We start from the raw sequence: 27058 nt of genomic DNA on the forward strand, positions 1-27058 counted from the left end.
ACTGCCAACAAGTTGAGCTGGTAACAAATCTTGAATGTAGCTATCAAGTAACTTATGATATTGATCACGAAGAACTAGACTAAGTACATGAATGAGTGTCCTTATATATCCTTGGTCCCTATATACCAAATAGTATATATATACCAGGTCAGTGCCTTGCAAAACATTCCTTGGCGCGTAAACAATCCCTTATCACGTGACGTCATGGACGTTTAGGTGAGTACCGACATACAACGAGGAAACTATAGTCATAAGTTCATACGTGCCGCAGTAGCTGCTATGAGGTGCGTTCCCGCATCGAGATATCCCGTTCCTTGGGGCGGTATCTGCCCTTAATACATCATTTTACCAATCATGATCGCCTTCGATAAGTTGCAGTACAAATCCTTCCAGGTTTCTAACATTTTTGGCACCAGCACAAGGCTAAGATACCCAATGTCTTTCTACGCTGATATCTTGTGCCCCCTTTGGAAAGAATACCTCACGTTTATGCAAAGGAGATTGGAGCATAATTAAATATCTCAATTATGGGGTTAGGAGGTGGATCTGGGTCACATGCGTCCATGAAGAAATATGACGATGGAAGAAAGTACAGATTGTGAATGGGGTCGGAGAATGATACCTCCGTTCGTGCTAATATCCTTTGAAGATATTCTGTCGTCTTCTCGTTGGCCTCTTGTTTGCTGTCAAGTTTGCCGACGTCATAACGAACGCATTCCTTGTTTTCTAAAAGAAAAAAAAAAAAAAAAGAAAAAAAGAAAAAAGCTTTAGCCATGTTCCTCTCGGCATTTTGTTACCCCCATATAAAGTACCTTTCCAGATATTTCCTAATATTTGGCCATATTCCTTCTAGTTCCGACGATGCAGCCACATTGGCAAATTGGTACGAATCCTAGGCTTTCTTACTGATTTACATTATCTGACAAATACCAAAGAACAGAGCCAAGGAATTAAACGGCTTGTTATCACACAAGTAAAGACTTCAAGTAATGACGACTATGCGCCGCTCCCCAACACCATTCAATGAGTACAGCAATGCTATGAGCCTATATACGAGAGTTCAGCTAGCGACAGTTATGACACCAGACTTAATAGTTCCAAGAGCAGCAGCGATAGTGCTTAACGTCACTTGTACTCTACCTCAGGAAGCAGCTATAATTTGACACGTGGGTTTCCCGAAACTGGTCCTCGGAAAGTTTTGATCATGAACGGTGCAAGCGGGAAAATATTTCCATCTGGTAGTAAGCTCGACATGATTATGTCTGGGTAAAAGCAATAGCCCAGCAGACATGACAATAGTAGTATACTCCACCAAATGCTGTAACTAAGCTGGTGATCTCTTTCTACCAAACCTGACATGAGCATCACATAAGGTTCTTCTGAATTGAACTTGAACGGAAACAAACGTCAGAAAAGCATCCATCCTAAACTGTTCCTTCTGGTTTCTGCATCCTATTGGTATTGCCGATTGGTTGATGCAGAGGACTATCTATCATTTCCGGATTTTGGGGTTTCTTGCCACTAAAGCCTTTGTTCGCATCTTTGTTGGCATTACTGGTGTTGGGAACCGGGGCATAAGGGCGAGAAATGCTATCACGTCTAGGATGGGCTGTGCCAGTTTGAATTGCGCCTTCATCAGTCTCTCTATCGGCTGTAGAGAGAGCCAAATCACCCGAATCAAAGTACTTCCGTTCCTTTCACTTGTCAGTAGCTGCCTTGGGCTGCCTTATCAGAAACATACTCTAGACTGTCGTCTGAGCAGTCCTCCTCCATGAGGCAGCCTACCATAAAGGCGGAGGCGGCGTTTCTCATCCTCGGAGAGGGTCTAGTAACATATTGGCCCAGTGCGCTATATCTTAATGATGCTGGGGAATCGTCTAACCTGCGAGTGGGCTTCTTTATCCGGCTTTGCTTCCATTATAATTTGTGTCACGTACATAGGCTATTTCGTTAATAGCGAAGAACAAAGAATGATGCACATTAATATATTGAACTATATTTATTGCCACAATATAAATGCCAGTGTTCGCCCTATGGATGAGAGCCTCCCAACCGAATCATCATGTCATCATTTTATCACTTGCCTTCCCATCCATAGAACGTTAACCCCTTTAGAGTTCAATATGGGAGGTCACATGTCGGGTCCTGAAAGAACAGAAAAGCATTTTTAGAACACTTGTATGGATTATTCACCGTATCGTATCAAATTAGGTGTATTGAGAAAGTCATGATAGTTCCCATAGACCTAAGTACCTCGTCATTTCGTCAACGTTCATATTCATTGGATACATATAACTCTCGGGTTACTGGTCCTCAACGGCAACTCTTGGAGTAGCTTCGATCGTGGCAATATTAATCAGCCGAAAGAAAAAACAAGAGAGAAAAGACTAAGGGTGTAGCAGCATATGTACACTACCAAATTTTTAACTTTTGAAAAAGAAAATAATTCTCAGGTCGCAGATTTGTTGTTCTGATCGAGAATTACTTTAGAGAGTATCCAAGGTTCGCCTTTGTCCCCCGAAGGAGAGAATGCTTAATTAAATATTATTGTCTTCGAACAATCAACATGTCTCCAACTGATGGCTCCCCTGTGTACTTTGTGTCACATTTTACCAAACCTTACAGTGACCGAGATACCAAATAACATTTCCAAGTTGTAGAAAAAGTAACAACTCTTTGAGCAATAATGGTCCAAGAGAAATACCAGAGCTTAGGAAGGTAAGCAGATCCTATCTGAACCTTCATTTTAATATATCTATGGGTTTATAGCTTAGCTGAAAAAAAACTTGGCAGTAATAGTAATCTATTCAATGAAATTAATGCCAACGACAATAATTAGGTAGACCCAATTGCAGACCCTCGAAGCCCTGCTGCCACTGCTGAATATGAGAATTATTACCGTGAATTTCCTAATGAGCTGGTAAACTCGATACGAAATGAAGATCAAGCAATGGTAGCTCGCATTGTTGGTCTTATACAATCTGGCGCATCTCAGGATAAGGTTCTTGGGGCAATCCGGAGCGCAAATAGTTAGTGGGAAAAAAAGGGGATATTCGCCACGGTTCTGCGTATGGAATAGTCTAGTTGCATTTGATTTAGGCTATGGATGGCTCTTTGCGATGAGAATTTATCATCACTAATGGGTAGAACCAATAAATGTTACAAGTTCTAATGCACTGAACTTTTACGGCCAATATCCGCCAGTGGCATTCGTTTATAACGACGGTCAAGCCTCAATTCATAATAATACGAAACAGCTAGCTATTGTGCAGATATCTTCCTAATAAATTCCTACCTATACCCCACGCCGAAACCCAAATAATAATCCATTATAGGAACTATTTGATAAATGCTTCTTGTTCCAATGAGACGGTCGAAGCATTTCTAGAAAAGGACCGTTCTCGTATCAGGGTGCACGATAAATATAGAAAATCCCTAACCTTTTGAAACCTTTGAAAGCAAGATGTGTTCTGGGAGAAACTGTTGGTATTTTCTATGCTGAAACTAGTTATGAGTACATAGAAGGTTATTCTTGGTGCCCCTAAGCAACTACTATTGTCTCTACCTGGAAGAAACCGATTACTATTGACATCTTGTGGACGGTAGTGCCACTTCAGTGGAGTAGTACTATAGGAGGTGAGCTCTAGGCCAATGATTCAAGAAACTGATCAAGAAATAGAAAAGCAAATAAAATCCCACGCTTCATCCTCCGTAGACTGCGCTAACTTTATATTACTGACTGATCACGGTTAAACCACTAGCGGTTGGTAGGGCTTGGCAACCACCGTAATCCTATGGTATGCTAGTTAAAAAGCAGTTAGCCGTGCCGTAGGCTATTCAGTGACGTCTGCGACTGTTCTAGCATTGATGCAGTGGCGACTGATTATACAAGCACTGGGATCAGGCTGTGAAGTATTACAAAGTAACATATAATTATGGCCTGCAAACGACAGTCTTATCAGAAGAGAAATCAGAGAGTACAAGATCATGGAAATGCCTGGATTCTTGGCAGTAGCATCGCCTCTCTGGCCTCTGCAGTTTATCTAATTCAGGACACAGGCATGCCAGCCTCTCGTGTTCATATCCTGGAGTCCCGCATAGCACCTGAAGATGGGATACCCACCACGGGCGACTCGGTGAGTGGGTATGACCATCGAGCTCCATGCTTGCCACTTTTGTGCGATGAATACACTGAAAATCTGCTTTCTTTAGTGCCTTTGTCCAATAGTCCAGGGAAGACAATGCTGGACAATTTAAATGAAGCAAGAAGGAATGCGCCCCCTACTCGTCTTTTCAGCCAAAATGGTCATCAGGTGGAGGCTTTACAGCCCCAGAACATCAGCATTGGTTGGAAAGTCCGGATGAGCTTGGTGACATTTATATTGAAGTCCGAGAAAAGCCTGGGGAGAAAGATCATCCGCGACTTCTTCGACAAATGGTTTTTTAACAGCAGATTCTGGGCTGTCTGGTCGTCAGCGTATGTCGTCTAATCCTAATTGGCAAGCCGTTAACTCTAACAATGGGATTTATAAAAGGTTTGGCCTTTGTCCTTGGCATAGTGCCGTCGAATTCCGTCGGGGTCTCTTACGTTACTTCCACGACTTCCAACGTCGAAAGGAATTTCCTGGACTAGATCGGTGCAGATACCATCCGCAGGAAGATATCATTCTGCCCATTACCAACTTCCTTCAGGAAAAAGGAGTTCATTTTCAATTCAACACCACGGTCACAGACATCACAGTAGATCTGCAAAGAGGTTATCAATCCATATCAGCTTTCAAAACGGTTCAGAATGGATTAGAGAATACTGTCACTGTCAGTGCTCCTGATGTTGTTATTGCATCACTTGGGTCATCCATTTCTGGGTCAACAAAAGGTACTAATACAAGACCACCTTCGCTGGAAATACTGAAGGCGGAAGACAAATTGGATGAGAATTGGTCACTCTGGCTGGCATTCGGCGCAGGCCTCGGCGCAAGTCTCGGCGACCCGTACAATTTCTGCACGCGAGTGGGTGAATCCAGAGAGGAGACTTTCACAATTTCAATAAGAGGTGTTAAGTTCTCCGACCATTTTATGAACTTGGCTAGTGCTGAAGATGATTCAACTTCAATCGTTCTCCAAAATAGCAACTGGTTACTTAGTTTATTTATTCCCCGTCAACCACTTGTTCCTTATCAACCCACAGATGTGCAGGTTATGTGGGGCTATGGCTCAGCCCCCCAGCATATAGGAAACTTTGTGAAGAAGCCAATGCTCTGGTGCTCTGGGCAGGAGATCTTAATTGAATTGCTGCAGCATCTCAATGTACCTCCGGAATCCATTTTAGACCATTCAATTACCATCCCACGTGTGATGCCACGCTTAGCGGCGCCGTTGCTGCCTCGGGCTTGTGCAGATCGTCCAAGGGTGATACCGGAGTGTACAACCAATCTCGCAGTGGTCGGTCAATTTGTGGAGATACCAGATGAGACTGCTGCGACTATGGACTATAGTATACACGGAGCTCAGGTCGCGATATATCAACTCATGGGTGTCCAAAAGGTGCGGAGGAAAGATAAGAAACATTCTATTGCTAGTTTCTTGGGCTTCTAAGATATGTTTAATATCGAGGGACTTTCTTCGTAACAGTGGGATATAATTACCGATCATTTTCAAGTTGCATTATTTAAAAGTATGGGCATCCAAGAATATTATGTCGCTGGGGTCGCAGAATCCCAGCACTTCAGATATCAGCTGTGGAGATATAGAAAACATACATTTGTTCTGAATCCACATCTGCAGAACTCTCGCCCATGCTAACTTTTTTTCCACTAACGATATATGTCGCCTCTGTGGGTAACCTGACTTGCGTTTGTGACAAAATACGGACGATACGCTAAACAATACGAATAAATATAAGGCACTAGATATTGGAATAGAACGCTGGATAATGTGATATATTCGAGCAATTCCAAGGTCGGTATTGACTGTTAAAAGAATTTTTTTTTATTTGTTTTATGAGGGAAACTTCTGAATACAAAATGGCCTCTCAAACTGGTCTTCGTCTTCTTGGTCACGATTCCTGGGAACGATTTACTGAGTTCAAAGGATCAGTGCCCTCCGCTGGCAAATATGAGATAGTTATAAAAGGTGCGCAATGTAGTATTGAACTTCCGGGACATTGCTATATCCACTGGCAAGTACCGGTTTCCTGTAAAAAAAATGATTGTTGTGCCTGGATCCGATGCTGCAGGTGATATTGTTGGTGTTGGGGAGGGAGTTCGGGGATTCGCACTGGTCTCGTTCTTGAGAAGGCTGCTGGCGCCACCACTATCATCACATCTTCTTTGAAGGAGAAGTTACATTATGTTCAGCATAAGTACGGAGCTGATTATACTACCAACTACAAGACCACTTCAAAATGGGCAGAAGAGGTGCAGAAGATCACCCACGGCAGCGGCGTAGACTACATACTTGAAAACCGTGGCTCTGGGACTATCAAGCAGTCCTTAGAAGCTGTTTCTTACGGTGTTAATATTGCTGTCATCGGCTTTCTCTCCCCTCCTCTCCAGTATACCATGCCAGATGTAGCGGGTCTAGCATTGGCAAAAGGAGTAATTGTCCGTGGTATTATGGTTGGCTCCAAGCAACAACTTGAGGATGCTGTTCGATTCATCGGCACTCACAACATACCTGTTCCGGTTGAGAAGACTTTCAAGTTCAGTCGGGACCAAGTGACCGAGGCGTACACATACCTTGCGAGCAGACAGCATACGGGAAAAGTGGGCATCGACTTTTAGCAAGTCATGATGTTTCCCTTTTGCTCTATTATTTGGCGTGATGCAACTGTAGTTACAGTAAGCAAGATGTATATAGATTTACAGCTAGTATCAGTTGGAAATTTATAATACTATCATTATTGTCTCGTGCACCGCGTAACTTGATTGATTAGTAAAAATTAATATTAATAATAAAGTCTGTTACTATAAAGTATACTGATATATCTAATAATGGTTGAGATATTGTTGTTTAAAAATAAGCTGCTTACTATGGAAAAAAGAAGATGGCGGGCCGCGTACAGTGGCGGCTCGCTTACCGATTACGTTATGGTTGCAGGTGAGCAGGGATCATCGAAGATTGCAGAAGATCGATACTGTATAGCCAAAACCATCAAACATTAGGGATATATGGTTTAAGTCATTTTACGCTGCCACGTATCGAGGTTCTTGCCATTTCCTGGTGGTCTAACATGTCAGTGATTCTGGAGTTCGAGCTGTCAGTGTCACCATTGTTGCCTAAGGCATAAATCATCCCGCCAGCCATGGATCTCCCATACGAATTATGTACACGTATTATAGATGCTGAGGGTATCTTACAAATACATACCGTACTGTACCCGTTCTGGAATATAGTTGGTCCGTTAAGTGTCTAAAAGTAGTTTAGCGGCTTATGGTGTTAGGGTTGGGGACACAATGAAAGGATACAAGACCCGGGCGCCGGGTTTTGAATTTTAGTTGTACATTCATGGCGTCTTTCAGGGGCTTTATTGTGGCTTTTTTGTTGGGACTGCAGCTATCACGTGACCTGGATGTGGTGTCTCCTGCCTCAGGCTGAGAAAGTAGAGCAGTCGCTGATTAATAATTTTGAACTGCTGGGGGCAATACAATGCTAATAACAGCTGACGTTATGTAGCTAGGCCGTCATATGGTTGAATTCTGTTTTATCATACAGCTATGATTTAACTCATATTTGACCCCAAAACCTCACAGCGTAACAGTTCCACAGCGTTGCTCAGGGAAGCGGACTTGCGAGCCCTAGGATCTGTGGCGCTATGTGGATCAGAGTCGACACAAATAACGAATAACGTATTTCTTGCAATTGTGCATTTTCAGCACAGCTGTTAAATCCAGCATTTGTTAAATCCGAAGCTACCCATGCGACAAGCTCCAGCTCTAATACTAAAGGTGGAGCCCCCGACAAGCGGGACGGTTCCAATGACAGCTTCGGTATGAATCCACTCGGTGCACACCGGAGACTGGAACCAACCGAACTACACAGTAAATGGACCCAATGACGAAATGCTCGCCTCTGCAGCCATGAGGTCATGAATGTATTTGTTTCGTGCTGGCCTTTTAAATATGGAGTCACCCAGTCAAAGCTGGAATTGGAATTCCAACTACGCGAGTACTGCTTGCCATTCCTTACCCTAAACACCCATCAAAATGTCCTCCGGCGTATCCTTCAAAACAAAGAACGGCGTCACCATCCCCGGCGTCGGCTTCGGTACTTTTGCCAACGAAGGCTCCAAAGGCGAGACTTACAAGGCTGTCCGCCACGCGCTGAAAGTCGGCTACCGACACCTCGAGTGTGCCTGGTTCTATGCCAATGAGGACGAGGTGGGACAGGCAATTCAAGATTTCCTGAAAGAGAACCCGTCAGTGAAGCGGGAGGATCTGTTCGTGACGACGAAGGTGTGGAACCACCTGCATCGGTATGACGATGTGCTGTGGTCGTTGGAGGATTCGCTGAAGAACTTGCAATTGGACTATGTGGACCTGTATCTGGTGCATTGGCCCATTGCTGCTGAGAAAGACGAGAATCATCAGCCGAAGCTTGGACCGGATGGAAAGGTGCGGCAATCACGATATCCAGAATTTCCGATAATATCACTAACGGTATGAATGAATAGTACATCATCCTTGAGGAGTTGACAAAGAACCCCGAAGAAACCTGGCGTGCGATGGAGAAGATCTACGAATCCGGCAAAGCCCGCGCCATCGGCGTGTCCAACTGGCGTATCGAAGGCCTGGAGCATCTCAACAAGATTGCCAAGGTGAAGCCTCAAGTCAACCAGATCGAGGTCCACCCCTTCCTTCCTAATACCGAGCTCGTCAACTACTGCCAGAAGAACGGCATCGTGGTCGAGGCGTACTCGCCCCTTGGGTCTCAGAATCAGGTCCCTACTACGGGCGAGAAGGTGTCGGAGAACCCGACGTTGAATGATATTGCCAAGCAGAAGGGCTGTACTTTGGCGCAGATCTTGATCGCCTGGGGCTTGAAGAGAGGCTATGTGGTTTTGCCGAAGAGCTCGAACCCGGCGAGAATTGAGTCGAACTTCAAATCGGTCGAGTTGTCGGACGACGAGTTCAAGGCTATTAATGCTGTTGCGGAGGGAAGGCATTTCCGGTTTGTTAACATGAAGGATACCTTTGGGTATGATAATTGGCCAGAGGAGGCGTGAAGAATGGGTTCAATAAAAGTAATATAGTTTTAGACACTTGGCAACGAACATTGATGATTATTTGACTTATGAATCTTTCGTAAAGCCTTGTCCATGCTATTTGTTGACCTGTTACCTGGCTATTGCGGGTTTTGGCCTTGCACATACTACTACGTAAGATGTTTTGCTTGGAGCACAAACATTGTATTGAATACACAAGGTCAATGGAGCGATGGGATTATTGAACTAGTCAATGACCTGTAGAGTTGTCTCTGATCATCCAGTTGATCAAGTCATCCCACGATGCAAATATGAAAGAACTTCTGGTGCCACCTTTACTCAAATATGTTCCACAGTTTGAAAGACCGAAGTAGTATATATGAAGTGTATGGTCTGTGTGCCATCAAGCGTCAAGGCACACACTCATAGTAGGAAGACACCATAGCTCGTAAAGTCCAGCAGTTGTCCGGCCACGCACCGACACTACTCGCCATCGGTATGTCCAGACCGAAAAGCAAGTTCCCCGTAAACTACACTGAGAGTGAGAAAATATCTGTGGAAGTATTTGACTAGGTTCAGCCCAATGAATCAGATAGAGTTGGTAAACCCTAACCACTGCTGGCTGTTACCCTTTTGATATGTATATGCCACCGAACCCAGTCATCTTTCAACAATTGCTCTCACAGATGATCTTACAGCAGCGCACAACGGTACAAGATGCGATAAAGTGGGATCGAACCATGTTTCGCGTGCGAGTTTAGGTTCAGGTTCCAGCCAAATCTGGAGGTGAAAGGAGGGCCAGAACGATCGAGGCTGCTTTAGTAATAAAAGTACCCTTGATTAATGGAATAAATTGAGAATTATGATGTGGATGTAGCGGTATATACTACTCTTAGAATCGCTAGACGAAGGTCAAAGGTGAGTCCGTGGCTGATATTAACTTGTCCATGGTGTCTTAAACTCTATCGACGTACGAGAGGTGCATCAAATGACTCAAATGGAATAAGGCTTTCAAAGCCCAACTATCCTTGAAAGCACGACGTTCATACCATGTTAGTCATATACTCAAAGAAATCCATAATAGTCATACACATCGCCAACCTCAACGGCAACAAAACCATGTCTCCCCACTACTCTTATACAACTCACCCCCATTGCCATGGTCGATATCCAAGCTCGAACACAACGTAAACCCCTGGCCCTCCAGACACTGAAGCACATCTAGTATGGCCACTCTACTCAGCACCGCTCCTTCGTCCGACGACTTAGCCCATAACCTTTTTTGGAACTTGATCTCAAAGTTTCCGCTCACAAGATCCTGGTTACAGTTCTTGATCCGGTCCCCGAAGACTGCAACCAGGGACAGGGCCAACTCGGGAGGAGCGTTGATGAGGTGCATGAGGTCTTCAGAGTCGAAGGAGATACACATCCATGAGAGCTGTTGTGAGTCTTGGCGCTTGAATATCAAGCTATCTGTGATCTGTCAGCTTCACTGCTCTATGGATGGTTTATCTGGGTAGCTCGAGTAGCATAGCATTGGAAGGCAATAAACAAAAAAAATAAATAAATAAATAAATAAATAAATAAATCGAACAATACAAATAAAGACTGTCTACAAAACAAGACGAACATACCCTTCTGCCCAAACGACTTATAATTCCCTATGCGCCCCAACCCCCCGGCAGCAGGATGAACACCCCAACCCTCTCTCGCAAGAGCATCCAGAAGCCCTAAGATAACATTCCGCAGCGCAACCTTCTCATCATCATTGCCGTGTTCAAAAGGGTTTCCACGCAGCTTGAACTCCGTGCTCTCATAGTAGGCCTTTACATTTTGTATACCCTTGGGCCAGTGTCTCTGGAGTGTCTCCGATACAAGCGCGACAACAGATTCCGGGAAGCGCATGAGACGAATACGGTCGTACCCCGAGATGGAAATCAGCCCGTATTGCGATCGCTGATCCTCATCTTGCAACTGTGTCTTGGTGTCGCCTGGGATGGCGGTCGAGCTGGAGCCTGCGGCTTCTTCGTAGGCTGGGGGTTCGTCGCGCATTCTGAAGCAGGTCATTCTTAGACGGGATGGGTATTTGTTATGTCTGCGTGAGGAGAGGCAGATGTGCTGACGTAAGTCTAGCGACCTGGAGAAATATCGGTGGAGAAATAGGGCAAACCTGCTATATTCTTATATTCGCTGAGGTAAGACTGCTTCACCGTAGAAGACGAGTCTAATACTTTGTTGCCTGATGTTGGGGGCGTAAGACTACACTCGAGCCATAGATTGCAACTCGTATAGCCCAATCCTAGAGGATGAGAAGCTGACCAATGTGAGCTACGGGATGAGCCTGCGCCACATCGGGCGCTGGACGTCTACATCTTATTCGTCATGATCTATGCGCGCAGGATTTGACTACTATTAGGTAGTAGTATGTTGCATGGAAGAGAGGACTGGGTGATGTCACGGAACGCCACTAATTCGTGGCTGAGCATTGATGCCCTTTGGTCATATGGAGATGTCCACATGATAAGATCGTGGCTTGTCTTGATTTGACTATATTGAAAGGACCTATCATGATAAGCACTTGTTGTGCTAGATACCAGGGCTTGAAAACTCGCTGGAGCGTCAAAGACGTACATGGGTGAGGCTAGGCATTCCGTCGTGTTTGCCCTAACTCTGTATTTGGACCATCAACCTGTAGTAAACTTACACTGGTTCACGTCAAACAATGTCAATATTTTAGTACGATCTCAATAAATCTTCCAGGGTCTATAGTTCAGTGTCCTCAATAAATCAGTGCGATATAAGTATAGTGACTACAGCCGAGAGTTGGGCAAACGGCAATGCTTCGCGTTACCAAAAAAAACGTGGGAAAAGCTAGGATTTCCCACATATAGAGTACATAGACATAGACCACGGTGCGATTATGTCGATTGCTGAAAAGATCTCTGACTTTTCTAAGTAGGATAGTTCGTCATCTATGAAAAGCAAACCGCCGGAATATATCGAGCAAGAACAAAAACAAACGCCGAGCCGTCTATCGTAATGACCAAAACAGGCAAATCGTCATGCTGCTCATGCAGCAAACAGAGTCCAGAAAATAAGTATAAACATAAAATATTTACTAAGCCTCGTCGTCAGTATCCGGAGGCTTGGGGGTACCCTTAGGGCTATTGAGCCACTCAAGATGGCGGAGACGACGACGAGTCTCCCGTTCTTTCAGCTGGGCACGGGTCATCTTCTTCTTCTTCCTCGCCTTGAACTTGAGTTCGCCCTGTTCTTCAGCGCCAGAGTTCACGGCCGAAGCAGCAGCAGAAGCGGCCGCGCTGGTGGCGGTGGAGTTGACGGCGGTGCCGGCCTGGGGAGAATTGGCCGCACTGTCTTCAAACCGATCGAGCGACACGCCCGTGTTGGTACGGGCAACAATGCGTCCATCAGCGACATGAAGCTGCTCGGGGCAGAGCGCGCCCACAAACTCCTCGTTGTGAGAAATCATGACCACACCACCCTTGAAGTCACGGATGGCCACAGCCAAACCACCCAAAGAGTCACGGTCCAAGAAGTTAGTGGGTTCGTCCAGCACGAGCAAGTGGGGGTTGTTCCACATGGCTCCGGCCAACACAACCTTGACCTTTTGACCACCAGAGAGACCAGAGATTTGGTTGTGATTGGCGATCTCAGGATCCAAGCCAACATCCTCGAAGTGCTTCGAGATCTCAGGAGGTTCCAAGTTTCTGAACCCAAGACCTTCGCGAGAAGCCTCGTGATCATCAAATTCCTGAACCAGCTTGAAGAATCCAAGTTCAAGCAGGGTCTCACGAGAAATCATGGTGTTGTGCTTGGGAAGGAGACCAATCCATTTACTATGATATCTGTTAGTGGCGGCGCGCGGAGACGAACAGGTAGCGATAACTTACACTTCGTACTGGAACGACTTCTTCCACTTTTGCCGACCCATAAGGGCCTCGATGCGACGGGGACCCCTGCCATCCTTGAGGTCGACCGGCTTCTCCAGCTGAGCCTTATCCTCTTCGGTGAGAACACGGGTCTGCTTCAAGTAGACTTCGCGGTCGTCACCGTTGGCATAACGCCACTGGAGGTACTGGCTAGGGGTCTTCTCCAGATGCATCTCCACGTGCTCGAGAGCGTGCTGCTTGATATAACCGATACGAAGGTTGGGGTGTTTCTCAACTTTGCCGGTTTGGGGAATTGTCTCTCCTGTGAGCATCTTGATGAAAGTAGATTTACCAGCACCATTTCCTCCGATGATAGCCACACGGGACGACAGCGTCAGGGTGAGCGATGCGTCGGTCAGGGATGGCTTGGAGGCACCGGGATAGGTGTAGGAACAGTTGGTCATCCGGAGGATGGCACGGGTCTGGGACTTGATACCGGACAGAATACCAGGGGGAGGGAACTTGAACTGAACAGCGCTGGCGGACAAAGTGTAGTAGCTCTTTGCCTCGGGCTTCTGCTTGACGAAAGCAGCCAGATTACCCTTGTAGCAGACCAGCTTCTTGCTTTCGTAGTGGTAAATATCCGTGCAGACTTCGTCCAAGAATCCGGAGTCGTGACTGACAATCAAACTGGTGATATCAGTGTGCTTCTTGAGGTATTCTTGCAACCACTTCACATTGGCAACGTCCAAGTGGTTAGTGGGTTCGTCCAGGAGTAGAACATCCGCCTTCATGAGCATGGCACGGGCCAACGCAAGCTTCATCTTCCAACCACCCGACAGCGACCCAACACGCTGCGACTGGCGGCCCTCTGGGCCATCCGTGAAGCCGAATTCGAGAAGCACCTGGCTGATATGCTCTTGGCCAGCCTCCGCGATCTTGGGATCCTTGGAGACGTATTCGATGATGCTCAGGTCAGCATCCTCACCCTGGTTATGCTCCACAAAGCAGGTTCGAACAACATCCTGCGGGGGGAAGCCCTCCAGCTTTTCGTTGGCGATACTGCGCATGAGAGTGGACTTGCCAGCTCCATTGCGACCACAAAGACCATAACGGTGACCTTTCAGCAAACGGAGGTTGGTGTGGTTGAGAAGAAGCATTCCACCGTAGGCAAGGGAGAAGTTGGCGTTGACAATCTCGACCTCATTGGGATCGTCGGGTTCGGGCTTACCAAACTTGCGGTGATCTTCCTCGATAAAATGTGCCTGGAGAGCGGAGGCGACAGCCTCATGTGTATCCTCCGGGAGCAAACCACGCAGGTAGGGCGCGACACAGACAGGGATACGGTCGTGCATGCGGCAGTTCACATCCTCACGAACCATCTCTGCGATGTACGTCTTACCGAGCTCGAAAAGTGTATGCGCCTCGGGCACAGCAAGGCCGCCGTTGGCCTGGATCTGGGCATTCAAGACGGCGAGAACCTCATCCGGAGTGGTCTTGGTGACAGATCCAGCGTGAACATTGCTGTCGCTCATGGCCTTCTCCATTACGTTCAATGCGCGGGTGGCAAGCTCTCGGACTTCCGGCAAGGAAGCACGGTCCTTGACAGCCTGTACACCGGGAATGAGCTTGGGCAAGAACGTACGTGCCTCGGAGGGATCATGCACGAGCTTTGTCAAGTTTTCCACGACCACGACAGTGCGACGCAAAGTCTCTTGGGGCGTTGTTGGGGCGTTCAAGGAGCGCTCGAGCAAAGGAGTGAGCAAGGCCAGGACGGGCGAGGTAACAATAGCGACGAAAGTAGTTTGCGACAAGGCATGGATGGCATCCTGTAGTGTCTTCTCGGACGGCTGCTCCATGGTCTTGATCAAAAGAGGAATACGAGGGGCAACATCATCGTTGGACAAGAGGGTGGTAACCGCGTTCATGGCCTTGCAAGCCCGCTTAGCCACTTCAGCCTTCAGATCGTGCATGCCGGACTCCACCAGAGGAATCAAGTCTTTCAGAGTCTTGCCCATTGCCTCGCGCAGTATATCCTTCTCACGTTCTTCCTCCAGAGTTCCGTTACCCATCTGCGCCTTGACGGCCATCTTCTCTATCAGGGAGTATGCGCCGACAAAGCCCTGCCACTTACCAGTGCCGCGGCTGAGATAAGCAGACAGGGCAGGCAGGAGACCATTGGCCATGGCTTCGGGCTTGAGACAGGCAAACAAGGCATCGATTGCATACTGAGCGGCATCGCGAACCACTGCGCCTTTGTCGGCCAACGCATCCAGGGCAATATTAAGAACGCCGCCATCTTGAAGGAGGAATACAACTTCGCTCAGAGGATGTTCACGAGGGAAACGTTCGAACAGGGCGCCGAGAATCAGCATGGCACTCTCACGGAGGGCGCCATTCTTCTTATCGCTGGCCGCCTTCTTGACATGCGACAAGACATCATATTTCTGAAAGCCGAGGCTGCCGACACTTTGAATCAGCAAGTTGGTCAAGGCGTAGGAGGCATCAAGAGATTGCTGGGAGGTCTCTGCGGTGAAGATCGTGTTGAAAAGGGACGAAATCTCCTCCGGAGTCGGAGGGACGGTAGATGGAGTCTTGGAAACAGCGGTAGCCATGGTTGTATTTTCGAAATGAGGCATTCTATTGTATATAGGGCGATATCAAATGCCGTTTGTCTCTCACCGGAGAGTGTGCCTTCGCTTCGACCTTTGCACTAAATCTGTAAGCCACTAAAGCGGCGTCGTCTGGTGGAAAATTCAAAATACCACAAAAAGGAGAAAAGAAAAGTAATAAAGAAATCTACACAAAATTCAAAACTTTTTGATGAAAATCCAACCGTTAGATCGGCCTCGGGACGAGGATCCGTCTGCAACAGAAACAACAGGGTATATGAACAAGAAAAAGGAAAGAGGGGAGAGTGAAGAGACAAGAGGAAAAGGAAGAAAATCCAGGCTGAACTGGAAAGAAAGATCACTGATAATGATGGCGGGGCGGCGATTATTTTTTTTTGGGCCGCCGATAAGTTCTCTTGTGATTGGGCGCGGGTGAAAATCTCTGCCTGAGGCGCAGGAGGACAGGATTTTCACCAATCAGAATACACCGCCTTTGCATGGGTCCTGATTGTTGGCTCAGCCCGGGTGGCTGTCGGGTGGCTGCAAGGTGCCTGAGGCAACTATGGCTGGTAAGGGTCTAGCCAGGTGCCGGCTGTGGCGGTGCTCGCTTGGCTCTTCTGCCTCAGGCATACATCGATTCACCCCCGGCCCGAAGCAGGCTAATCCACATCGGGGTTACCCCGCACGCCGGATCCGCCAACCCGCGGATACCGTGACGGGGGCGGAGTGTCTCGTCCAAACATTCAATACACTAGGTATCTGACATGCAACCCCTGGGAGAGGACCAGCGGCATTTATATACTCTTTCTCTTGCATTCTGGAACACCGCTATAGACCTCTTCGACTGTGTAGCTTGCAGGTCATCTTATTCCACCAACAATGAATTAAACAATCATCTCGTCCGTCAATGATCGGCTACCAACTTATCCCGAAGCATATGGTCCATCGCATCCCTTGTGAGAATACCCGACCCTCGGTAACAAAAATCACAACAAATAAATATCAACGCGGGCCAACGGCGTAGAATACTGATGTATTTTTTGCTCTCTATGATCATAAGAAAGGTAGAGTTATTTAGTACTAGCAATGACATCCTTCCATCCGACCGTGAAGGAGAAGTGGTGTGACTTGACCTCTAGCAAATAAATAGAAGTAATGGGGGTTGGCGTTCTCCGCATGCAGCCGCGGCATTGCCTCGGTAGCTCCTTGTCAGCTTCACCGTTCCTCCGCGGCCAACCGTGCGTTCCAATCGGTGTGCGGTGCAAGGGAGACCCTCCGCGTATAATTCGTGCTCCCTCCTTTCGCCGTTCTTTTCTCTTCCCTGTATATTTTCACTCGAAGATTTAAAAACTCCCATCGTCCTCCCTGATAGGCTTCGACAGAAAACCTGTTCTGTGTCCTGTGCTGAGTGTAATTCTACGGGTCTTTCCTTCACAAATAAATAAACACACCATGGCCATGTCCATGCGAACCACTCGCCATGCTACCAAGCTGGCTCAGGTTAGTCACCGATCGCAATGGGTATTACCCTAATGCAGAAACTAAATCCAGCCATTGTGACAGTCTTCACGTTTATTGGCTCAGTATACCTCTCGCAGATCTTATGCGACGGCGGAACCCGATCTGAAGTCTGCCCTCAAGGCGGTCATCCCCGCCAAACGTGAACTCTTCCAGCAAGTGAAACAACGTGGGGACGATGTGATTGGCGAGGTCAAGGTTGCCAATGTCATTGGTGGCATGCGTGGTCTCAAGTCGATGCTCTGGGAGGGCTCGGTCCTCGATCCCGAGGAGGGCATCCGCTTCCACGGCAAGACCATCAAGGATTGCCAGAAGGAGCTCCCCAAGGGTACCTCCGGCACGGAGATGTTGCCCGAAGCCATGTTCTGGCTCCTCCTCACGGGTGAGGTCCCTTCGACCAGCCAGGTGCGCGCCTTTTCGCGCGAGTTGGCCGAGAAGTCCCACCTCCCCCAGCACATCCTGGACCTCATTAAGTCCTTCCCCCGCGACATGCACCCCATGACGCAGCTCTCCATCGCTGTCGCTGCCCTGAACACTGAGTCGCAGTTCGCCAAGGCCTACGAGAAGGGTCTGAACAAGGCCGATTACTGGGAGCCCACCTTCGATGACAGCATCTCTTTGCTTGCCAAGATCCCCCGTGTCGCCGCCTTGGTCTTCCGCCCCAATGAGATCGACACCGTCGGCACCCAAGCTCTCGACGTGAACCAGGATTGGTCTTACAACTTCGCGGAGCTCCTCGGCAAAGGTGGCCAGCAGAACCAGGACTTCCATGATTTGCTGCGTCTGTACCTGGCTCTTCACGGTGACCACGAGGGCGGTAACGTGTCCGCCCACGCTACCCACTTGGTTGGAAGTGCCCTGAGCGACCCCTTCCTGAGTTACAGCGCGGGTCTCTTGGGTCTGGCCGGACCTCTGCACGGTCTTGCTGCCCAGGAAGTCCTGCGATGGATCTTGGCCATGCAGGACAAGATCGGAACCAAGTTCACTGAGGAGGATGTCCGTACCTACCTCTGGGATACCCTGAAGTCGGGTCGTGTCGTCCCTGGCTACGGCCATGGTGTCCTCCGCAAGCCTGACCCCCGTTTCGAGGCTCTCATGGACTTTGCTGCCACTCGCCCTGATGTTCTGGCCAACCCTGTCTTCCAATTGGTCAAGAAGAACTCCGAGATTGCCCCTGGCGTTCTTACGGAACATGGAAAGGTAAATGATCATTTCGGTGTTTTCCAAGCTACGTATGCTAACGATACTAGACCAAGAACCCCCACCCCAATGTTGATGCCGCCTCTGGTGTGCTCTTCTACCACTATGGATTCCAGCAGCCCCTGTACTACACCGTCACCTTCGGTGTCAGCCGTGCTCTGGGCCCTCTCGTCCAGCTCATCTGGGACCGTGCCCTCGGCCTGCCCATTGAGCGCCCTAAGAGTATCAACCTCCTGGGCCTCAAGAAATGATTGACGAATTTCAATCTTCGCGTGTAAAAAATGTTTGAATGATAGCGTATCTTGATATCCGCAATGGACGTGTGTTCTTATTTTGTTGACGGTTTGCCTTTGTTCTCTTGTGTGCGGGGATTGACTTCCCTGCGTCTAGCAATATGCCCAATTGCATAGACGCCAGATAGACTTTTAGAGAATAGAACTATATCGGATTTTCTGGTTTTATTTTTCGCCCATGACGCGACTTCACGTTCAACCTTCGCCTAAATCTTTCATCGACTAGCAGGAGCGCTTTGCTGGCAATTTGGCCTTGAGTGTTGTTTAAGTTGCGATTCTCAAAGATTTCTCTAAATTATCGATTTGAAACTTGATAGGTAATTCCTATGCAAATTCTTCTAGATAAATATTATTTTTCTTTTTAGATTATCAAAAGCGTTGCAGACTCAAGATAACCCTGCGGGGGACGTAAAAGTTGTTCGCCCTCCTAAATTTATATATTCCGATGCATCTCAGCACTATCATCGTAATTGAATGACCACCACTTACCATTTACGAAAAGAGATGCTAGGATCGAAGCAACTACCTATAGAATCATAGAAGTGTCACTATATCTATTATGATTGAACTCTTTCCTTAAGAAAATAATCTTGTTACATTTTGTTGAGGGCCGATGGATGACCATAACATGGATTGAAATAAGGATTCCTGAAATGGTTAGTCGTTTATTGAGTACGAGCAAACAACTTACAACCCAGCTTAGCAAAAGAGTCCACTTGAAAAAAGTATTACAATCGTGCTGATGACTGTACAACACAATCCAACACTGGCGATACAGTCATGTTGTGAATAGGACCAGGATTATCCTTTCGCAGGTTCATTCACATATCACAAAGGAACAATTCGAAACAGCATAGTTACAGAGCTTATGTGGCTATTTCTGACCGCAGGTTAATCCTAGCTGTAGGCTTTCTTGCCGGCCTTTTATTGATGGGTCCATAAAGGTGAGGCGACTCGAGAAACACCAGGATGATTGGCCGAAGAGACATTCATACTAACACCAAGTGCGGTCGGGCGCTGGAAAGCTGCGAAGAAAGGCGAAGAAATAGCTGCAGGGGTACCCAACCCAGTATCACGCGTCAGCAATTCACAAGCTATTACGTTGACTTCGGCTATTTTCGTCTTTCTACCTGTTGCATGGGTGATTACTATTATAGGGAGCTCTAGCTCATAATACTGAGATGAGTTCATTGCTGGAGTTAGATTGCTAAGCTGGTAGTAGATTTCTATCTGAAATTTATAGCACAGCTGAGGGAAGGCATGGCGAAGAGACAAACCTCGATGGATCCCACAACGAGCAGCCTTACAGCATCTGCGGCGACTACGAGTGTCCGTCTTTCGAGGAAGCCGTCCTTACTTCGTCGAGTAGAACTGGACGATGTTGTCACAGTAACGCCAATAATAGTACCGGCCGAAGGAGAGGTGATTGCAGTGGAGGTGCTGTCGACGCTGAACCGATGGGCTATGATCGAAGATACCACCGGACATATAAGTGACTTGGTGGAAGGTGATATTGTCGCGGCTGTTCTCGCAAAGCGACGTTCCTTTCAGGTCTTCAACTGTGATATTCCCTCCAGACTTTCCCCCGGGGATACTCTGTCCTATGTGAGCAAGAGCGGAATAGTGGGGGTGGTTGAGGCCTCCCTTAACGATACAGAGATACCGGTTCAAGTCCGAGTACTCGGTAGTATACTGAAAGCAGGGGCTCCTGTTAACATTAAACATTCGGCGATCCCCAGATGCCAAACCCTAAGCGAGTCGGCACCTATAGTGGTAGTCGCCGGTACCGCATCAAACACTGGAAAGACCACCACAGCCCGGAATATAATCCAACATCTCAAGTCGAGAGGACTCCGAGTAGCCGGCGCCAAATTATCTGGAGTCGCCCTCTGGGGCGAATTGCGTTGTTTGGCTGCCACAGGGGCTGATTTAGTTCTGGGTTTCGCTGATGGTGGTTTACCCACCACTTGCGGTAACCCAACTGAGGTAGTTGAGGTGTCGCTGGGCATCCTACGTGAGCTCAACAAAATTAATCCTGATGTTATTGTTGTCGAGTTCGGGTCGTGTCTCCTTGGATTTTACAACATCATGACCGTTTTGGATTCACCGCAGTTCCGGCAGCATGTAGCCTCCCTCGTTCTTACGGCGAGTGACACTGTTGCGGCTTGGGGTCTGAAACGTCTGATGGAAGAGCACAAGATTGATATTACTCTGGTTACAGGCCCTGTGGTAAACAACATAACCTATGTGGGTTACATCGAGAGGGAACTGGACTTGTCGGCTGAGAGCAACACAGGTCCCATGCCGAAGACGTTCCAGCTGATAGATGCGAGGCTCAATGAAATTGGGAGCGAGACGGCAAAAACAGAAATGGCGTTTTTGTAGTAGCATATTATCAGTAGTTAATCTAGTTCTTCTTGCTAAACAGCCAACATCAGGGAAAAACTTCATGTGCACCTTGAGGACGCCACAGTTTCAGGTATTCTTATACTACGATGTGATTGGTTGTACCTTTGAAACCATCAACAAACAAAGCAATTTTGCTTTTCTCAAAGGAATTGGGAAGGTATAAACCCCATATGGCTTCTTTGTTTGTTGACAACAAAGATGAAGGCTGGATGTAGTCCACACCGTGTTCAGCCATCGTTTCACAAAGGGTAGGGCTTCCGCTGGTTCATATCACGGGATTCACTGAATGAAGCTAGTGGAACCAACCTATCATCTAAGGTTCCGCGTAGAGACCTGCAGTGAATATGTAGTAGATATTAAATTGCAGGACGCCCCAGATGACCCAATGGGGGCTGATAAACTGGAGCTTCAGAGCTGGGTATGTGACTTTCCATCCCAAATAGCTCACAAATTCACTACAAGGAGATAGCCTCAAATGGGATATAAAGCACCTCTAGAGCCTGTTAACTGAAAGTCTTGATTCATTTCATAGAGAAAACAGTTGAACGCCTATCTACCGCGAAAATGTTGTTCTTCGCTGCTTTTGCCGTTTTTATGACCTTGCTTTCCACCGCCCTCAGTCAACCCGTCGATGACATTTCACCTCGCAGTATCGGAGCCGTCAAGATTGTCAATAGCCTATCCGCCCCAATCTACGCCTGGTCCGTGGCCGATAAAGCAGGCAGGATGTATACGCTTCCTGCCAGGGGTGGTTCTTACGAGGAAATATGGCGTGTGAATCCTAAAGGGGGCCGCATCTCCATTAAAGTGTCAACAAAGCCTGACCTAAAAGCGAACGATGTCATACAGTTCGAGTATGAAATGAAAGGCGACAAGGTCTATTGGGATGTCTCATGTGCTGACCTCCACCTACCCTCTGAGTTTACTACGCGTGGGTTTTCTGTTCAGCCCTCATCCAAAGACTGCCCCTCCATCAGCTGTGCTGCTGGTGATGAGAAGTGTTCTCAGGTTCATCCGTGGTCAGAAGCAACCCATAGTTGCGCTCTCGTCACGTCCTTGACGTTCAAGCTTTAAGCTACCGATACGCTGTGATGAACTAGGGACAATATTCTTCATTGTCCTTACTTTTGGCCAATGGTTCTGAATACGACTAGGATTGTAGTTGATCTAAGTCCAGGTTGGGGGGCGGGGCCTTGTCTCTGGAGGATATGCATTGAGCGACACATCTGAATAAACAGTTTCTGAATCAAATATGACTTGACATTGGCAGTTGAATGACACTTGAGTTGAAAAACTTACAGCCATGAAAGTACGCACATAGATAGGCCTATTGTATAGTATGCTCTTCTGGTGGAATATCCCCAATTTGTAGTTGACTTTGGCTCCGCGCTGCCTGAGGCAGACACCCCGTGGAGAGAAGACGGGCTAACCTGAAACGGATTGGCTCGCAATCGGCTTCCCGCACGATGTCTGTGCCCGTGTCGCCTCGTCCCTCCGAACAATTGACCGATGCAAGATGTCACTGTCAATGGATACATATACTTCAGCAAGATGAGTGATGCAATTAGAGCCCGTCGAATATTACGCAAAACATTTGCGTGCGATGAGTGTAAACGGCGAAAAGTTCGATGTTCCGGCGATGATACTTGCTCCAACTGCGTCAGAGATGCAAAAGCATGCCGGTACTCGTCCCCGTCGCAAAAATTATCGTCACTGCAAAGGTGAGGCTATCTGCCGCGGGTTTGAATTATATTATCCGACCTGTAATTTTTGGATGGCCGGAATATTTTTACTTACATACCCTACTTAAGGCGTCTTCAGGAATATGAACAACTTCGGCAGGACATGGAAAAGGCCTGGAGGACGTACCTCCCGACAGTTGATCTGCAAGAAGCACTTCGGACTGTACGAGAGAGCCGCCAGGTAGCTCTGGTAAATACAAGCCAGGATAATAAGCTGAGTACGGAGGTGGAACACCATACTGAGCAACTCCCGACAAACTTCACCGAACACAGCAATGCAGAAGACTATGAATTTGACGAATCTCAAGACTTCGATAACTCAATCGACGGTATGGGCTTCTTAACTGCTGATCCACATAAAGCTGGATATACAGGACCGCAGTCTGGCATAGCTGCCTTAAAATTCTTGCAGTCTCTTCCCCTGTACCTTCCACTGAACAGCGTGAACACGCCTTCATCCTTGGATGAGGATGATTTTCCTGCCGTGCGATCTCAGTCAACGGCTACAGTTAGCCGTTATATTGATGACTATTTTGCTCTCTACCATCCCGCATATCCTATCTTACATGAAGGGACCTTCCGTGCGCGAATATCAGGTAAGCCTTGTACACGAGGCTGACATATCAAATTTACTAAGTGATTAAAGGTGCCCTGGCTAAGCCGCGGGACGGCTCGTGGCCGCTATTATATAACACAGTTCTCGCCATCGGTGCGTTCGTGGGCGATTCTAATGCGACTAAATGCGACATCCCTTTTTACAAGGAAGCGCGTAGACACTTAACGATGGATGTCCTCGAGAAAGGGTCTTTGAGCTACGTGCAAGCTATTGTTATAATGGCGAATTACTTGCAAAAACGCAACAAGCCTAACGCGGGGTTTATTCTTATCGGCATCGGCTTCAGCATGGCTCTCGCTATAGGCTTGCACCGCGAATTCGGCATGCCAAGCACGTCGCCTTTCACCATGGAGATCCGCCGCCGTGTTTGGTGGACGCTGTTTGTCTTCGTTTCTGGGGCTCAGTTGACTCTAGGGAGGCCTGCAGTGTCCTTAGTCGGAGTGAACATTCGCCTCCCGTCAAACTTGGATGACCAGGATATTGCGGTCGATATGGAGCATTTGCCCGAGTGCAAGCCTGGGCCCACTATCACATCTGCTCTCATTGCTCAAGTGAAGCTAGCTAAGATCGCAAATGCCGTTCAGGTGGAGCTTCTCACACACCACGTTCCGCGATATGAGAAAGCTGTAAAACTCGAAGAGAGTATTGGGAACTGGTGGAAGGACCTGCCCCCATATTTCAACCAAGACGTCAATCTGGAACCGCACTTGGAGTTGCCCAAGAGGGTCCTTTTATGGAGGTCGTTTCACCTGCGTATCGTGCTCAACCGACCCTTTTTATTCGAAGCTATAGCTACACGATCAGCCATCAGTACATTGGAGGGCCCGATCAAGTCGTGCCTCGCTGCAGCTGACGAGTGTGTCACGTCTATATGTGGATTCCTCAATCATACGGATAGTAGAAAAAGAGGTCTGGCGTGGTATGCGACGTATTGGTTAATCACAGCGAGCTTTGTGCAGGCCACTTGCTATATCTACAGCCCCACTCATACTATGTCTCCGTCATGGAAGGCACATCTCCAACAGGCTGTAGATTGCCTCGAGAGCCTTGGATCATCGCATGACATGGCCTTCCGCGCACGGAATGTGTTACAGAAGCTCCTTGGTGAGCATACCTACCCCGTCTTCCCGATCTATTTTGCCACAGGGTTCATAACTAACCTAAGTAGAACAAGGGCATGGTGGTGACTTGACTCAAAATATTAGCCCGAATCCAACAACGGCCTTGTCACGCCCTTCTCGTGCCCTCTGGGCCCCGCCACCCGGTGCTCAAAACCAAGCCATATACAACCCGTTATCGATGGGGCTAGAGGATAGCTTTACGTGGTATCCGCAGGGCATGTCTAATGCGGAGCTTCTTGACGCGGCGGGAGGCTTCATGATTCAAAATTTCTTCGAGGGCTCAGAAGGACATTCAGGAACGAGTCCATGGATGCCAATGTGATCATCATCCGCTTGACACACGAACTCTTAAGCTGGTCACGATCTGTGTCTCTACTTTCTAGTCACCAATTATCTAGATACCCTAGGCTCAGCCAACAACTTGTGGATGCGGGCACGTCGATACTATAGCATGCACTTCTCGGACAGGCCAACTAAAATACATGCATATAGCGCAAATGGCCGGTGACGATGACACCCAGCACTCCTTGGCCGTACCCAAACAACAGCGCAGCCAGTTTGTATACATATCATGGATCCCTTTCCGAGTCGCTGAGGGATCATTCCCCGCGGGTGGGTGTATCGATTCGTTGCCGGAGTGACCACATTTCGATCTTCCCCGACCTGGTCACTTTCTCGTGCAGTATATGAACTCTGCAATTTGAAGTATTCTACGAATTCTGGTTGAAGCCGTCCGGGGTAAGGAGTAGTTCTCAGGTGATATACTTCCCCACGTTGTGTGTTGTTCGGTTTCGGCGCTATCTCCGAGCCCGGTCCCCACTGAGGGACACTCCATTGTACATCAGCTGCTCGGCGATATTCGCGAGAAACCTTATTTTCTGTGGATCTTTATCATGCTTCATTGCGTCCGAAAGTCGCATAGAGTGGGTGGAAGACCTGCTGGTTTGGACCGCTGGACCCCACATGAATAATCGGGCAAGGACAGGAATATAAGTATTTAATTTTCTACTTGTTCGAACCTCAAGTACGGCTTACCCAAAGCTCAACAAGCAAACACTATAAGCCCTAAACACCATGTCTCTCAAAGGAAAGATTGCCCTAGTTACAGGTGGGGCGAGAGGAATCGGCGCCGGAATAGTTCGTGCTTTAAGTGAACAAGGAGCAAAGGTATGTCAACTGTCATTTTCCTATTCTATTCATCAACGGGGTTCTTACGAAGAACAGGTCGCGTTTAACTATGTTTCCCCATCGTCACGTACAGCCGCGGACTCTCTCGTCGAGTCTTTACGGAATGACGGCCATGAGGCATTCGGTATACAAGCAGACCTGGCTGATACCCAGGCCCCAGCGACCCTTGTGTCCGCGGTTTTGTCTACCTTCCAAACCACCCAGATCGACATACTCGTCAACAACGCCGGAGCGGGCGACAACAGACCCCTAGAAGAAGTAACTCTTGACAGCTATAACAAGCTGATGGATATCAACGTCCGCGCCGTGGTCTTCATGACCCAGGCCGTTCTGCCCTACATCCCTCGCGGCGGCCGCATCATCAATCTCTCTTCTATCTCCGCGAGAGGCGGCTACCCAACACAGTCCGTGTACGCTGCCACTAAAGCTGCTGTCGAGGGTCTCACTCGCGTGTGGGCTACCGAGTTGGGCCACAAGTATGGTGTCACAGTTAATGCCGTGAACCCGGGCCCTGTCGATACCGACATGTACCAGGCTGCCGGACCAGTCCATCTCGCCAGGATGGAAGAGCAGAATAAGAAGGTACCTGCTGGCCAGCGCTGCGGCACTACTCAGGATATTGCGGATATTATTACATTCCTGGCGGAGGAAAGATCTAGGTGGGTCACTGGGGATGTGATCTGTGCGAATGGGGGGATGCTGTATACATGATGTTAAAATAAGTTGTCCGATATTACAATGGCTTCTACAATATATCTCTCATAAAATTCAGCCCAGCTTTAGGCCGAAGGTTTTTCAGTATGTTGATGTTTGCGACTCTAGTATTAGAACAGTGGCTTTCTCGTTCATCTAGTACTTGTACAATTTTGACGTTGATATAAGACGAATGTTACTCTCGTCGCCTTTATTTCCAGCCCTACGGCGTGAATATTCATGCATGCTGGCGTTCTGTATTTCTATAACAGCCAGAGAGCTACAGCATCCTGTTTGACCTCTCTACTTCTCTCTAGCAGGGTACCTAATAGCCAAATAAGACTTGGTCCAGAACATATTACCCACGGTGTATGCATCCAGCCTTAAGACCTAGAAGACAGAATATACGCCTACAGCTATACTGAACACCCAAACTACAAATTCCATTTACCAGGCCATGCATTTACCAAATTCGCAGACACAAGTAGAATATCTACAGCAGTGAAACCCCAATCAAAAAAGAAAAAAAAGAACCAAGCACATCTCCATTTTTATACACCCCCAACTACTCCAC

General features: G+C 47.8%; 12 protein-coding genes across 12 annotated transcripts; 8 read left to right on the plus strand and 4 right to left on the minus strand.

The window, feature by feature from the left end:
- Positions 1-934: 934 nt before the first annotated feature.
- Positions 935-1942, minus strand: BDV37DRAFT_257285 (uncharacterized protein). Its single transcript, XM_032082924.1, has one exon. It carries the CDS (start codon positions 1363-1365, stop codon positions 1153-1155), a length of 213 nt encoding a protein of 70 aa, XP_031937927.1. The 5' UTR covers positions 1366-1942; the 3' UTR covers positions 935-1152.
- Positions 1425-1918, minus strand: BDV37DRAFT_286483 (uncharacterized protein; the record flags this gene model as incomplete). The annotated part of the gene is made up of 3 exons (XM_032087927.1): positions 1425-1694; positions 1742-1825; positions 1883-1918. The coding sequence occupies 3 exons, from the start codon at positions 1916-1918 to the stop codon at positions 1425-1427; spliced, it is 390 nt and encodes a 129-aa protein (XP_031937928.1).
- Positions 1943-2515: 573 nt separating the features above from the next.
- Positions 2516-3270, plus strand: BDV37DRAFT_257288 (uncharacterized protein). Its single transcript, XM_032082925.1, has 3 exons — positions 2516-2718; positions 2794-2798; positions 2844-3270. Exons 1-3 carry the CDS (start codon positions 2687-2689, stop codon positions 3032-3034), a joined length of 228 nt encoding a protein of 75 aa, XP_031937929.1. The 5' UTR covers positions 2516-2686; the 3' UTR covers positions 3035-3270.
- Positions 3271-3896: 626 nt separating this feature from the next.
- BDV37DRAFT_257289 (oleate hydratase) lies at positions 3897-5884 on the plus strand. Its single transcript, XM_032082926.1, has 2 exons — positions 3897-4477; positions 4536-5884. The coding sequence occupies exons 1-2, from the start codon at positions 3936-3938 to the stop codon at positions 5593-5595; spliced, it is 1602 nt and encodes a 533-aa protein (XP_031937930.1). The 5' UTR covers positions 3897-3935; the 3' UTR covers positions 5596-5884.
- Positions 5885-6023: 139 nt separating this feature from the next.
- BDV37DRAFT_286485 (uncharacterized protein) lies at positions 6024-6782 on the plus strand (the record flags this gene model as incomplete). Its single annotated transcript, XM_032087928.1, has 2 exons — positions 6024-6132; positions 6259-6782. The coding sequence occupies 2 exons, from the start codon at positions 6024-6026 to the stop codon at positions 6780-6782; spliced, it is 633 nt and encodes a 210-aa protein (XP_031937931.1).
- Positions 6783-8058: 1276 nt separating this feature from the next.
- Positions 8059-9298, plus strand: BDV37DRAFT_257291 (NADP-dependent oxidoreductase domain-containing protein). The gene is made up of 2 exons (XM_032082927.1): positions 8059-8612; positions 8672-9298. The coding sequence occupies exons 1-2, from the start codon at positions 8205-8207 to the stop codon at positions 9221-9223; spliced, it is 960 nt and encodes a 319-aa protein (XP_031937932.1). The 5' UTR covers positions 8059-8204; the 3' UTR covers positions 9224-9298.
- A 692-nt stretch (positions 9299-9990) lies between these two features.
- BDV37DRAFT_257293 (uncharacterized protein) lies at positions 9991-11423 on the minus strand. The gene is made up of 2 exons (XM_032082928.1): positions 10837-11423; positions 9991-10675 (listed from the first exon to the last, which is right to left on the minus strand). Exons 1-2 carry the CDS (start codon positions 11267-11269, stop codon positions 10305-10307), a joined length of 804 nt encoding a protein of 267 aa, XP_031937933.1. The 5' UTR covers positions 11270-11423; the 3' UTR covers positions 9991-10304.
- A 378-nt stretch (positions 11424-11801) lies between these two features.
- Positions 11802-15823, minus strand: BDV37DRAFT_200656 (putative mRNA-nucleus export ATPase (Elf1)). Its single transcript, XM_032079841.1, has 2 exons — positions 13114-15823; positions 11802-13059 (listed from the first exon to the last, which is right to left on the minus strand). Exons 1-2 carry the CDS (start codon positions 15729-15731, stop codon positions 12321-12323), a joined length of 3357 nt encoding a protein of 1118 aa, XP_031937934.1. The 5' UTR covers positions 15732-15823; the 3' UTR covers positions 11802-12320.
- Positions 15824-16871: 1048 nt separating this feature from the next.
- mcsA (putative citrate synthase Cit1) lies at positions 16872-19379 on the plus strand. Its single transcript, XM_032082929.1, has 3 exons — positions 16872-17204; positions 17268-18422; positions 18473-19379. The coding sequence occupies exons 1-3, from the start codon at positions 17157-17159 to the stop codon at positions 18671-18673; spliced, it is 1404 nt and encodes a 467-aa protein (XP_031937935.1). The 5' UTR covers positions 16872-17156; the 3' UTR covers positions 18674-19379.
- A 177-nt stretch (positions 19380-19556) lies between these two features.
- On the plus strand, positions 19557-21136 carry BDV37DRAFT_200676 (uncharacterized protein). The gene is made up of 2 exons (XM_032079842.1): positions 19557-19659; positions 19741-21136. Exon 2 carries the CDS (start codon positions 19976-19978, stop codon positions 21098-21100), a length of 1125 nt encoding a protein of 374 aa, XP_031937936.1. The 5' UTR covers positions 19557-19659; positions 19741-19975; the 3' UTR covers positions 21101-21136.
- Positions 21137-21850: 714 nt separating this feature from the next.
- BDV37DRAFT_274337 (putative C6 transcription factor) lies at positions 21851-24925 on the plus strand (the record flags this gene model as incomplete). The annotated part of the gene is made up of 5 exons (XM_032085217.1): positions 21851-22143; positions 22936-23462; positions 23513-24586; position 24629; positions 24688-24925. 5 exons carry the CDS (start codon positions 21851-21853, stop codon positions 24923-24925), a joined length of 2133 nt encoding a protein of 710 aa, XP_031937937.1.
- A 560-nt stretch (positions 24926-25485) lies between these two features.
- BDV37DRAFT_296792 (SDR family NAD(P)-dependent oxidoreductase) lies at positions 25486-26502 on the plus strand (the record flags this gene model as incomplete). The annotated part of the gene is made up of 2 exons (XM_032090190.1): positions 25486-25770; positions 25828-26502. The coding sequence occupies exons 1-2, from the start codon at positions 25678-25680 to the stop codon at positions 26500-26502; spliced, it is 768 nt and encodes a 255-aa protein (XP_031937938.1). The 5' UTR covers positions 25486-25677.
- Positions 26503-27058: the final 556 nt, after the last annotated feature.

This window comes from Aspergillus pseudonomiae (genome assembly GCF_009193645.1).
Source record: "Aspergillus pseudonomiae strain CBS 119388 unplaced genomic scaffold BDV37scaffold_76, whole genome shotgun sequence".
NCBI classification, from domain to species: domain Eukaryota; kingdom Fungi; phylum Ascomycota; class Eurotiomycetes; order Eurotiales; family Aspergillaceae; genus Aspergillus; species Aspergillus pseudonomiae.

What these genes read in the sequence shown, in the direction of transcription:
- BDV37DRAFT_257293 (XM_032082928.1), bottom strand. Translation starts at nt 11,269, where the DNA reads ATGACCTGCTTCAGAATGCGCGACGAACCCCCAGCCTACGAAGAAGCC. An exon ending in TAAGTCGTTTGGGCAGAAGG is followed by an intron (nt 10,676 to 10,836) that starts GTATGTTCGTCT and finishes GACAGATCACAG; the next exon opens with ATAGCTTGATATTCAAGCGC.
- BDV37DRAFT_257289 (XM_032082926.1), top strand. Translation starts at nt 3,936, where the DNA reads ATGGCCTGCAAACGACAGTCTTATCAGAAGAGAAATCAGAGAGTACAA. An exon ending in TGGGCTGTCTGGTCGTCAGC is followed by an intron (nt 4,478 to 4,535) that starts GTATGTCGTCTA and finishes GATTTATAAAAG; the next exon opens with GTTTGGCCTTTGTCCTTGGC.
- BDV37DRAFT_257291 (XM_032082927.1), top strand. Translation starts at nt 8,205, where the DNA reads ATGTCCTCCGGCGTATCCTTCAAAACAAAGAACGGCGTCACCATCCCC. An exon ending in AGCTTGGACCGGATGGAAAG is followed by an intron (nt 8,613 to 8,671) that starts GTGCGGCAATCA and finishes ATGAATGAATAG; the next exon opens with TACATCATCCTTGAGGAGTT.
- mcsA (XM_032082929.1), top strand. Translation starts at nt 17,157, where the DNA reads ATGGCCATGTCCATGCGAACCACTCGCCATGCTACCAAGCTGGCTCAG. An exon ending in ATGCTACCAAGCTGGCTCAG is followed by an intron (nt 17,205 to 17,267) that starts GTTAGTCACCGA and finishes CCATTGTGACAG; the next exon opens with TCTTCACGTTTATTGGCTCA. An exon ending in TTCTTACGGAACATGGAAAG is followed by an intron (nt 18,423 to 18,472) that starts GTAAATGATCAT and finishes TAACGATACTAG; the next exon opens with ACCAAGAACCCCCACCCCAA.
- BDV37DRAFT_200656 (XM_032079841.1), bottom strand. Translation starts at nt 15,731, where the DNA reads ATGCCTCATTTCGAAAATACAACCATGGCTACCGCTGTTTCCAAGACT. An exon ending in AAGTCGTTCCAGTACGAAGT is followed by an intron (nt 13,060 to 13,113) that starts GTAAGTTATCGC and finishes CAGATATCATAG; the next exon opens with TAAATGGATTGGTCTCCTTC.
- BDV37DRAFT_257285 (XM_032082924.1), bottom strand. Translation starts at nt 1,365, where the DNA reads ATGCTCATGTCAGGTTTGGTAGAAAGAGATCACCAGCTTAGTTACAGC.
- BDV37DRAFT_200676 (XM_032079842.1), top strand. Translation starts at nt 19,976, where the DNA reads ATGGCGAAGAGACAAACCTCGATGGATCCCACAACGAGCAGCCTTACA.
- BDV37DRAFT_257288 (XM_032082925.1), top strand. Translation starts at nt 2,687, where the DNA reads ATGGTCCAAGAGAAATACCAGAGCTTAGGAAG.